At 42.3% G+C, this 13,352-nt stretch overlaps 1 protein-coding gene across 1 annotated transcript in view; it reads left to right on the forward strand.

The window, feature by feature from the left end:
* Positions 1-13,352, forward strand: part of LOC146775937 (uncharacterized) — a 1,457,164-nt gene that overhangs the window by 811,685 nt on the left and 632,127 nt on the right. Inside the window, exon 7 of the mRNA XM_085639461.1 lies at positions 8,611-8,791. Coding sequence (XP_085495587.1) covers positions 8,611-8,791 — 181 coding nt within the window. The remainder of the gene's footprint in view (positions 1-8,610; positions 8,792-13,352) is intronic.

Below are 13,352 nucleotides of genomic sequence, written 5' to 3' on the forward strand. Positions count from 1 at the left end.
CTCTGTTTCTTTCTTAATAGTTTTGTTATAGTTATTTTTCTGTCGATAAAAGCCTTAATAATGTGTACCACTTCAACATAACGTTGCCCAGAAATCTTATAGAAATGCACAAATATTTAAAATATGCCAAGTCCAGCACCGTCTCATGAAAGGAGATTGCTGATAACAGTTTGAAAAGATAAAGACCCTCATCATGTAAGCTGTTCTGAAATAACTCAACTATAGACTACAGAATGAAGGAGCTGTGCCAGAAAAAAATCAGCCCTGCCTTGAGGTACTAATGGTGAATTGTCATAACTTCTGACAGGGTCTAAACCCCATCAGTAGCAGTAGCTTAATCCATACACTGATTGTATAAGCTTTAAAAGCTATCTTTTAGTTGCTGATTTGGGATCTATGTTTATGCCAATATTTTTATTAGGTTTTAACAGTGCAGTCAAATGTTTTGAGAACAAAAACTTCGAACACAGATTCTGAACCTCCCCTGATCCCAAGTTGTCTCATTTCACCCCTCTTGAAAAGAAACTGCCCAGCCCAAGAGTAGATGACCAACTACATGTCAACCGTTGCGTGCTGCTGAATAGGCTGTACCAGTGAGGGGTCTATGGTCTTTCCCTATGTTCACTCAACATTTTTTAGTTCAGGAGTATGCCATGTCCATTCTTCGTCTGTGCGTTTCTGCTTATGAGACCTATGTGACCTAGGGTGTACCTGAGGGCTTGGATTTCTCCATCAGTTTTTTTTCTTTCCCTCAACTTATTTATTATATTCCTTATTCATTATATCAGCATTAAATATTATAGCTATGCTGATTACACCTAGGTATTTGTTAGGTTTAGCATATACTGTTGTATTTCACCACAGATTCTTCTGTCTTCTGCCAATTGAGAGGTGGATGGTCAAGAAAAATTTGAAATTGAAGGCACATAAACAATGGTAGTAGAAACTCAATATGTCAGCTGGCCATCAGAAATAAGGATAGTCGAGTAAACATCCTGAAATATTTTCAGAAGAACTATCAATGTTACCCCAGTTAGCAGCCATTGTTGAGGCAATTTTTTCTATTTTCAACTCCTTCACTGCATTATTCCTTACTTCCTATAAGGCAAAGACAATACTCTTTCCTGTTATCTACCGGATATACTATGCAAGCAGTATCTTCTCCTTCCAAACTACTTGTTTCAGTACATGGTTCACAGCATCCAGCATGTCTTCCAGCCTTCTTTATGTGTGCTCCAAAATTTCAAAAAGCAAACCAAAAGTAAGCTCCTGTTCTGTTTCCATTTTTTGGAACTACACCAGCTACCCATCTGGGCCACTGAGGAAAATGTGGATTTTTTGACACTGCTGAAAATGCATCTTCTCCCAGCATATGTGTGGTCTGCAAATCAAAACTAGCATTAGCTTTACTATAAACATTAATTATATGAAAGTCAAAGGTATGCGAGTGTATTAGTCATGCAAGAAGTGAGAATACAATGTGATCAAATGTTTACCAGTTGTTTAACAATGTGAGTGCTTTAGGAGTCATGTTCAGGAGATGTTTTTCCTATGATCATTTGAGTTTGTACTTTAAACAGATTAAAAGCCCAGTAAGGAATCCCTAAGATAAACTCCCTAAACTACAAAATAAGATTCAGGTGGTGACCCTATATAACACACCAAGGGCCAGGGGTGTACCTATTGTGTATCGCTCAACGGTTCAAGGGTAATAAATAAGTGACCCTATTTAACACACCAAAGGTGTACCTCTTGTGTCATGCTCAACCGTTCAAGCGGAAAAAAGGCTGTAGCTACCTTCACCTTCTCTTGCTCACTGACTAGGGAAAAAGCAAAAGTGACCTACGCGCTTGTCCTAGTTTGCCACACGTGAGATACTGGGACTAAGGCTTAGATGTAGTCTCTTACCCTGTGGCGGACTAACCTCTGCCCTGTGGATTCAGCAGAACTACTAATCAATTATGGCGTCTGCTCACTGATCTTGCTGCACAGATGTGAATCCATTCTGTCCTGGGTCCTTCCTTCAACAGCAGTTGGGCTTGATAATCCAATCTCTCCTATATGGCTCACCAAAATGTTGCTCGAATATGAATTTACATTAAATAAATGAAAAGACAAGAGGCATTTTGCAAAACAGGAACAAGTTGGTTTAATTAAACGCAGCGGTTGGGAGAGTATCGACAGAGGTGCGTCTGAAGACAGACTCGAAGTACAGCAGTTTTGCCGCACATATATACATTTTGTGGGTAAAATAAAACACTTCGACATTTTTTTAAAAGCATCATAGTCATAAATAACAAGAAAACCCATCTGATAAGGGGGACACAGATGGCTCTTGACCTCGGAAAGAGCTAGTGTGAGCCAGTGTGTGCGTGTCCAGATGTCCGGTGTGGTGAGCGCGTGATCAACCCGTGCGATATACATGTAATGTCCTGATTGGCTGTGTGTTCCTAACTACACGGGACATCTAACTTTGTGGTATTTTGGAAATGCGAGCCTTTGGCCAAACGTGTTTTATTGGGGCCAATCTCCTGGGTCCTGTTTGTGGTGTGACTACCTATCTGTTGTATCGATCAGGGTTTTCCCTAGGTACGCTTTTGTCTTTGGGCTAAGTGTAACCCCTCCTGTGACCTGTCAATCTCTAGGCTTGGGATTGGGTCGAAGGGCCTGTCTGACCATGTACATCCGATTTGGGGTTGATGGGTAGATCATCTAATACGAATCTGACAGCATTCATACGAGTTTGTGAGTGTGAGCATGTGTAACATGGCAGTTATTGATATCATATTTACTGATATTCTCATAAATATACATGCAGTTGTCATACAGTTGTCACATCGTACATCAACATTGCATTGACTGATTTTGATGTCATTATGCATGCATAAGTTGACACTGGATTTACTGGTATTGACTTCATTGTGTGTGCTTAGGCTGAAGCATTTAGTGGTACAGACATCACTGTCCGTGTTTAGATAGCAGCGTCATTAATATTGCATTTATCAGTACTGCCGCTGCTATGTGTGCATATTTCAGGGTATACATTGCTATCGTATTTGTCAATCTCAATGAAAAGGTATAGCCATCTTGTCAATGGATTTAAATTGGTTTACCCAGTCTTTAGCAGGAATGGTATGAACCAGATTTAGGGTCAGTGACTTGTTAATAAGCAGCTAATTCACTATTTTCCAGAAAACATTGTTGTCACTGGCCTCACAAGCAGTCACTAACAGATCACACGCCACACTTGCTAACACATTCTTGCAATTTCTACAGGCGTATTCTTGCCTCTTGAACTAGACCCCTATCTCTAGGTTTGCAGTGCAGAGCCACCAGCAGATCTTTGAGAAGCTTTTATCAAACCATTTAGGCCTACATATCCCTTCATATTTGTATTTTTAGTAAATGCAATCTGTATTTCATTACAAACAGTGCTTAATTTGAGCCGGTGGTTTCGCGTTCTCAGCACCGGCTCGCAATTGGCAGCACCGTCACTTATGACAGTCTGCCACATGGTGGACTGTTTGCTTTAGAGTGAGCCCAACAACAGTTTTTTACTAATTCAATATACATTAAAAAGGATGATTATCTGCCACTCATGCTAATCTTATAGCTTTGGGGGCCTGGAATTATCGGAATTGTAACACTTGTAGGAGCGGGATTGTTAGTAGCTGGTTTAGTACTGTCATTGATAGCGCTAGCAGGCTGCAGTGGCCTCCTGATGAGGGCCCTGTCACTTATTTTTGTACAAATTAAGCACTGTTCACAAATTTTAGAGAAGGAGTTTAAAAAGACTTGGGGCCCCATTAGTATGGCGAGCGAACAAAGTTCGCCCGCCATACCCTTGGGAAACGGTACCGCCCGCTGAGGGTGCGGCGGTCCCACACTCCCAATTAGGATGCGCCCGCCACACTGGCGAGCGCATGGAGCATCTGCAACATTGCGGCAGGCAGTGCAGAGAGCACCGCCTGCCGCAATGCCACAAAGGCAGGTTGTGCGTTTCAATGCACAACGTGACAGGCACCGCGCGGTGCCTGCCACGTTGTTCATTGAAAGACAGGGGGTACCATAGGTACCCCCCATGTGCACCCCTCAGAGTCCCTGGGGGCCCGCAATGGGCCCCCGCAAGCAGACTCCGCATGCCATTCCGTGGCGGCAATGCCGCCACGGAACGGCATGTTCCCGCCAACATTGTAATATGGCTGGCGGTGTCTAACAGATACCGCCACCATATTGAACCCTTTTCCGCTCGGTCGACTTGACGACCGGGCGGAAAAGCGGCAGATGGTCTTTCCGTCCGCCGCGGACCCCCCAGCCATTGTAATATGGCGGGGGATCTTTGCTGCACGGATGGCAGGCGTATTGCCCCCGGCGGGCCGGCGGTGACTACCGCTGGCCTGGCGGGGGCGATCCGCCCACTATCCTAATGGGGCCCTTTGTCTTGAGGATCTGACTGTAAACAAGCATCAAAATTGCTTCTTCGCATTCAGAGGAGGTCGCTCAAAAAATCCTCCGGACTTTCTTGACCCAGCTAATTCTTCAGCCCTGCACCTTAGCTTTAATAGGCTCCGTATGCAGATTAGAAATATTTCCCCAATTTTAGGCCGGCTGTGTTCCGCTATGAGCCGGATGGCGATCACCATGAGCATTCCAAACTGTCTTAAAATGTAATAAAAGGGAGAACTAGCAAGCAGAAACATGAATAAAATTAATATTATAAATCAGCCCTCTCCCTTTGAATGTCAGTACAACTCTGGGGAATTAAACACAGGCTTTGACATGAAGTTAGCAATATTATATTCTGACAGTATTAGATGGACTGTCACCCTGCCGGGAGTGAACAAAATGCACCTTATCAGCTACCTTATTGCCGGCAGTGTTACTCTTATCAGGGACACAAAGTGAACAGCGATGAGTAGAAAATGGACCGGGCCTAATAAAACTTTTTCAGGAATTGTTTTAGAACAGTTTCTAAAGGTTCAACCGTGGAAAGAGAATTATAAACACTAATAATTAAACCACATACATTTTGCAGAAAGGATAGAAGAATGGGTAAGACATTGGGTGAAAAGGAGGGGATTTGCTCCATGTCACAACCCAGTCTTAAAATCAAAAAAGTTACCAGCCCACCCTTAGCACGGCCATGTTGAGAAGGTATAGTGTAGACATAAAAAGCAGCATACCCATCAATGAATGCAGTGGTGTAGCAAGGGGGCGTGGGGGCGGCACAAGTTTTGCGGTGGCGGCCTACACCCCCCGCTCTTACATGCAGCCGCCGCGGACGGCAATGCAAAAATAGCCATCTCCCCCCCCCCCACCTTCACGCAGTGTCACGAATGCAGTCCCTGCCACGTCCCAACTCTTTTGTAGGCAGATAAGTCCAAAGGCTTTAAGCATGTTAACCTCCCGTTTTCTTGCCAGCAAGGACTTGTCACCCGCCACATTCCAGCTAAGCAAAGCAAGTGAGTGGGGTGCCTCAATGGACCTTGGCCACACTAATGGTCGTCTCACCACATGTTTTAGTAAGTAGAAATCAGTCCTGCTCATCCAGCTCAGTTAGAGGGGAGGACTCTATTTGTGAGCTAGACTTCAGAATCAACAGCCAGCTCAGGAATGGGTTGGGGCTCCTCCCTTAACCAAGAGCTCAAACTTTCCCCTTGACCGTGGTTGCGTCCCCTCTGGGATAAAAGAAGCCAAGTGGGTGAAGTGCAATATCCGTCTTTGGTGGAGAATGACGGCTCAAGTTAAACAAGATCTGTTTCACCCACCTAGTATTCTTGAAGTTAATTTCAATTCAATTCCCAGAGACTATTGTATTAGTCGCCCCTCGCCAGCCAACCCCTCTGTACCATAATGACCTCTCTGTACAACAAACAACTTGAGAGTCCAGTTAAAGCTGTCTGTAGCCAGACCTAAAAAGAGTATGTGCTTTTTAAAGGTCTTATGCTGCAGAAAATAATGAACATCCAAAAGACGTTAAAAATCTCATTTTGATCAAGAAATAAAGTGCCGGGTAATTTTGTAAGTTTCAAACAAGTTAAATACCTGCTAGCAGTCATGAAATATCTTAATCCAGGTGCCTAGGGCCATATCATGAACTCATTCTGCTCCTGCACAATGGTGTAGAATGGAGGTACGCTCCCATTTCTGAATACATTGGGCTGTGCGTAATGTATGCACTAACTCAGTAACACTGTGAGTAGTGCATGTGTCGCAGACAGCACAGCTCAGAAACATGGTTCATTGCGCAGCCCATGTGGTTACTTTGTCCTAAAGGAAACTTTTTATGGATGTTGCTCGAAACATCAACACAGCATTTCTCTGCAAAATGTCTGGAATAGAGTCCCACATATCACACACATTGAAAATAAATTAAAGGAAAATTGTATTTAAAATAATTTGTTGAAGACTTATTCAAGGTAATTAGGGCAAGACTCTTTGCAGAACAGAGCTGGCTCTATCAGGGGGCCCCCTGAAAGGCTGGGGCCTGGGCTAGAGCCCACTTTGCCCATGCCTTAAAACGTCTCTGTGTATACTACAAGAGTTTGTAAGTATTTGAATGTAGGTATTGGGCAATGTGTAATGGATTCCTACACACTATTTAAATTATTACTTCATAATGTGTACTAGTACCTAACTTACTGCTAGAATAGGGCTAAAATATGGAAAAATCCCTTCAGTCAGCGGTGATCAGTGCTATATTGGAAACAGAGAATGGGGACTGTGAGGTGGACACCTTCATGCTTCAGTAGCTATGAAACAATCTAATAGAGCAATAATGATGCTGCAACTTATGTGACAAACACTTTGCTAAAGTTGAAGAATCAGTAGTTGTGATGTGGAGTAATAGAGCAGTGGTTCTTAACCTGTGGTCCAGGCACTCCTGGGGGTCAGTCATGCCTACTCAAGGAGTCTGCAATTGCTTAGAAAATTAAGTAACATTAAAAGATTAATAAAGTGTTGATAAATAAAGAAGCAAAATGTAAACTGAAAATTTAAAAATGTTCTGTAAATGTAAGGGTTTTGAAATTAGAGGGCAAAATTTTACATCCTTAGATTGATTATTAGATGCAGCGCAAGTGTTTGTGACTTAAATAAAATAATTGCTAATTTTTGTGTTTCTTAGAAAAAAGCTTGTTTTGTATTTTTGCCTATTGAATTTTTGTTCAAATCATCGAAATTGTTAGGCTGGGATCCCTATATTCCAATAATGACTAAGTGGGGGGTCCCCAAATTTCCAATAATAACTCAGTGCGTATCCCCAGATTACAATAATGATTACGTGCGGATCCACAGAAGTCAAAGGATTAAGAACCACTGTAATAGAGCAATAATTATGTTCCAACCCAGGCATTTCTAGACCTATATAGCCCATCAATAGTAAGGGTGTTAACAACATATATAGCCTCACATTGTGAAAGATCACATGTTGATGGTAACCAACTCGCCAATTTACAGGACTTTTTACACTGGCAGGTTTTGTGTACAATTGTAAAATTCTATTTCTGTTTGTAATCTGGAAATGTTGATTTACTGAATTAGCATTTTCTAAATGAACTGCTCTTACTCAGGGGAGAAAAGTTAGGTAGTTAGGTAGGAGTGGTAGAGAAGGGTGCCCCTGCAAATGTGTTGTGATCACCCATCAATTAGTGTGCATTTCACATAAATTTGCAGACAGTTTTGTGCACAGAGATTTTAATTTACAAAAATATCTCTAAAGATGTATGTGGTATGGGAAAGGACATTTTAACACACGGACCAACATTTTCCCTAAGGATAAAAATGTTAAAAGAGAGTATAAATTGCACTTTCATACAAACCATGTATTTTGTGTACTAGAAATTCTGCCAGACCTAGAGTAAGGGTTACCAGGCTTGCATCCGGAAACACAAACCTGACATAGAGCTCCAAGACCTACATGTGGGGAAAAAGGTTTCTTAAGTCCCAAAACAGTTGAAAACCTAAGATAGGATTACACATAAGTCTTCTCTCTTCTTTTTCCTTCATTTTAAATTAAGCACTCAGAGTTTGGATGATGGCAGCTATCTGTTAGATGATGGTCATGTAATGGTTATGGTCTTTTAGATAGCGAGATCAGATTGGAGTGAGTTTAATCAAAGGGTATTTTCACACTTCTACACAGAGATATCATGTTAGCTAAGTGTAAAGATGTACAAAAATGTTGGAATCTGTTCTTCATGTAGATAGCTCCTTTAGTAGTAGAAAAGTACACGTAGTGATAAATACTTGTCTAGATACCCTACGAGCAGCTCGGTAGCTTCCTGCTCAGCTTCCTCCTCCAACTGATCCTCACATTCAGACAAACACAGTAAGACATCCATAGCATTCCATGAAGAACTAACTTTCCAGGCTGTGCAGCAGCAGACCATGCAGGCTATAAAAGGAACAGATCAAAGCACATCTCCCGCCTTTCCAACGAGTACATAAACTGAGACTTGTTGGAGAAGAACCCAACACTAAGCAATACTCAGTTTACTGTTATCACATCTATTTGATTGTTTGACACATCTTGCCAGCTCCTCAGTTGCTCCTGTGTAGCTCTCTTTCTGTAACAGCTACCTCTTTAATCCGTCTCTTACTTGTTGGCAGAAGTACTAGAAGAGTATCGTCAGAAGGTGTCTGCTGAAAGCCAAACGGATCCCGTTGTCTCTTCTGTTGAGCAACCTACTATGGAAGAAGATGAAAGTGAAAGACCTGGCATGTTCTCATTTGTCTTTAGTGATTCTGAGAGCAGCGATGATGAAGATGAAAGTGAGACTGAATCTGACAGGTGGGTACTGAGTTACTAGTGAAATCAGCTTTCTCCAAGGAAAGCAATTGTGCACTTTTTCAATTTATATCAAAATTCTGTTTTACTAGTCAATAAAGTTTGATTTATGAATCCTAAAATGGAGTGTATGTATTCCTCATGAAAATGTATTTTGAAAAATATTATAATAAATGTAGCATAATCAGTAATCAGAATATAGATTAAAATAATGACAAATTACTTTCAGGACACATCGCCCTCCTTAAAAGGTCACAGGATGCCATAGTGCCAATTCTGCATCTCTGAAGTGAAACCTGAGAATCTGTTAAGTACTGAGGAATTATAGAGGAATCTATTAATTTTGGTTCTGATTCCCCCAAGTCAAAATCTCTGCAGGAAACATGAAAGGTCCTTGGTAGCTCCATGGACCTCATAGTACCACAGGTAATGACCCCCTCAGTAACAACAGGCCTCTTCTAATGAAGTCAATATGAGGCTAACTAGTATTTTAGTATCATGAAGATAATTTTGTAACTACTTGTTTTCCATTCCCTACAGCACAGTGCCTGACACTGTAGCATTCTAAGGTATTTTTGAATAACCTGTTAGGATTCTACTGATCCACTACCACTACAGATTTCTTGTGACATCACTGACTAAAGGGAACAAATAGGTTCTAATTTGCCCATCCCGTGAGCTATTACATGGGATGGGCTAGCATGAAGACCTGCAAGAGACTCAGCAGGGAGTTGCATATGCCCCCCTCCAACAGGTTCTGAGAAGTAAATAAAACACAAGGTGTTATTCTATCATGTAAAAATCTCCCTAACGTGCTTTATGGAACACCCTCATCCTCCATAGAGTTCAGGGGCACTCCCAACTCATTCAACTCCACTCTGGTTCCAGAGGATTGCCGACCCACCCACAAGACCACCCCCCCTCCAGAGCCTTCCGCCCAATCTATGACTGAGATCGCTTCTAGGAATTCTGCAACCATCTCCCCCGCTCACCCCCTCAACAACAAAACTATCCTAGACCATGACTGCTTGACACTTCATCCCCCCCACTCACTACCGCTCACTTTATCAGATCGCACCAATGAGGGCGCTACCATCACGTCCTCACTGACCCCCCCCATACAAGAAACAATAATTTGGCATTTCAACCCCCACATTCACCCCCTCTTACTTCACCAGATCGCTCCAATGAGGAGTATACCATCACGTGCTCCCTGATCCCCATACAGGAAACAATAATATCCACGAACCCACAGCCGCACACCTAATCAACCTTCGTTCAGCTAGATCCAGGAACATTGCCACCACCACCACTCCTATGCTTCCTATCATCTCCTCCAATCAGCCTCTCACATATACACAACATAAAGACACAGCTAACAATGACCCATGCTCTCAACTAAGCGCCCTTAACGGCAACACACCATTATCAGATCTGGCGACACATCCCACCACTTCCCTTAAACCGGAGTATTGGGAAATCGATCGTGGCCTAATGCACCTTAAAGAGGATATACAGAGACTTACTTCAATCACAGCCAATCTTTGGCCCTCTCAAAACACAAAAAGCACCAAGATAACCAGAAAGGACACCCATACAGACATCACCCCACTACAGTCCATCCTCACAGCCAACCTAGGACCGCAAACTACTCCTTCCCCCAACAATGCTTCCAGACCAAAGAGATCAAAGCAAGACCTATCAAACAATGAGATCCATGAACTCCTCCAATAATATACGTCTGGATTAAATACGAGCAAGGCGGTTCATAATCAAATCAAATCCATCCAAGCGAACCCTCTCAGAGAACCGATTCACAATCACAGAGGAATAAACAAGAACAACCTTAAACGAATCACTTTGTCACAAATGGCCTCTCAACACAATAATAAACATCTAAAGTGCATGCTCCTCAACTGCAGATCAGCAAATAAACACGCAGCTGATATCTACAACCTCATTCTTACACATAAGTTTGATATAGTTATCCTCACGGAAACATGGTTAAACAACTCATCCCATCCCACATAGATCTACTAGTCCCACCTAGTCGCAATATCATACGACTAGACAGAACAGAGAAAACGGGTGGTGGAATAGCATGCATCTACAACAGTACTTTATCATTACACCAATTGTAAACAATAGATGCGACAACATGTGAATATCTTATCGTCAATATCTCTTGCAACAACAAAGTTATTTGTAATCTACATGCCTTTTATCACCCTCCGGGTGATAACCCGGACTTCATCGAACAATTCATGGAAATCTTAACAATAAATACTAATCATCAAGGACCACAGATCTTCCTGGGTAATTTTAATCTGCATTGGAATGACCTAAATGACCCCTCAGTGAATAGCTTAAAATCCTTCCTATTAAACCACGAGATGTCCCAGATCTGCGACGGGCCTACACACAATAAGGGAGAGACTTTCAACCTTATCATCTCTAAGTCGGACACCATCTCTTTAGAGTCTATTACCCCTGGTGATTGGTCAGATCATTATCGCATCACCTTCCCCATCAACTTAAAGGAGATCCTTAGGAATAGCCAACCAAAGAAAACAGTGGAAAAGGAATCTTAGTAAAATAAACCATAATGATCTAACCACTCTATGCAACAACACCTTGATCCCACAGACCAATATGGAGGATGTCAACGACCTCACTGACTATTACAATACTTCAAAACGAGAAGTCATGGACTCTATCGCTCCCCTACAACAGAAAAACTTCTCCACTAAAATCTCAAAGCCATGGTTCAACGACAACTTGAACACAGAAAGACACAACCTAAGAATGGTAGAAAGAGCTTGGAAAGACTCCCCATCAATGGAATCACTAAAACGCTTAAGAGCAATAAGGAACACATACAATCGTAGAAAAAGACAGGCAAAAACGAATTGTATTAGAACCCAACTAGACCAGGCCAGAAATAGGCCCAAAAACTATTTGAAATAGTCAAACAGCAATCACGTAACACATCGAACCCCATAGACTCCTGACCCAGTACCCTACCAAACTGCGAAGAACTAGCCACCTTCTTCAAGGATAAAACAACAAAGATAGAGAAGGAACTTCAACTAGCGAAAGAACTACTACCGGCCCTCCCAGTCAACCTATCTCACAACTCCCAATCTACGGAAGGGTTGGAACCACCCTGCATCACCTCTAAAAATAATGCCACTTGGAACACCTTCTCCCCAATCAGCGAACAGGAAATCTACAATATTCTCTTGTCTGTAAACCCATCTAACCACTTCTCGGACCCTCTACCTCCCAGCATATTCAATGAGATCAAAACCTGTATCCTTCCACTATGGTCAAAGATTGTAAACGCCTCTCTACGTCAAGGCACTATCCCAGACTCCCTAAAAATCGGTCAAGTAACACCCATTATAAAAAACCTTTGGCAGACTGCTCTGACCCTAACAATTTCCGGCCCATCTCCAACATCCCTACACTGGCAAAGCTCTTAGAAACATGTGTACATAAACAACTCTGCAATCACTTAGAAAAGTTTCAACTCCTCGATCGATTCCAATCAGGCTTCCGTCACGATCACAGCACAGAATCAGCCCTTACCCATATTGTAGATGACATACTAAAAATGCTGGACAAGAACAATAAGGAACACATACAATCGTAGAAAAAGACAGGCAAAAACGAATTGTATTAGAACCCAACTAGACCAGGCCAGAAATAGGCCCAAAAACTATTTGAAATAGTCAAACAGCAATCACGTAACACATCGAACCCCATAGACTCCTGACCCAGTACCCTACCAAACTGCGAAGAACTAGCCACCTTCTTCAAGGATAAAACAACAAAGATAGAGAAGGAACTTCAACTAGCGAAAGAACTACTACCGGCCCTCCCAGTCAACCTATCTCACAACTCCCAATCTACGGAAGGGTTGGAACCACCCTGCATCACCTCTAAAAATAATGCCACTTGGAACACCTTCTCCCCAATCAGCGAACAGGAAATCTACAATATTCTCTTGTCTGTAAACCCATCTAACCACTTCTCGGACCCTCTACCTCCCAGCATATTCAATGAGATCAAAACCTGTATCCTTCCACTATGGTCAAAGATTGTAAACGCCTCTCTACGTCAAGGCACTATCCCAGACTCCCTAAAAATCGGTCAAGTAACACCCATTATAAAAAACCTTTGGCAGACTGCTCTGACCCTAACAATTTCCGGCCCATCTCCAACATCCCTACACTGGCAAAGCTCTTAGAAACATGTGTACATAAACAACTCTGCAATCACTTAGAAAAGTTTCAACTCCTCGATCGATTCCAATCAGGCTTCCGTCACGATCACAGCACAGAATCAGCCCTTACCCATATTGTAGATGACATACTAAAAATGCTGGACAAGAACAATAAGGAACACATACAATCGTAGAAAAAGACAGGCAAAAACGAATTGTATTAGAACCCAACTAGACCAGGCCAGAAATAGGCCCAAAAACTATTTGAAATAGTCAAACAGCAATCACGTAACACATCGAACCCCATAGACTCCTGACCCAGTACCCTACCAAACT

The sequence above is a fragment of the Triturus cristatus genome, chromosome 12, assembly GCF_964204655.1.
Source record: "Triturus cristatus chromosome 12, aTriCri1.1, whole genome shotgun sequence".
NCBI lineage: Eukaryota > Metazoa > Chordata > Amphibia > Caudata > Salamandridae > Triturus > Triturus cristatus.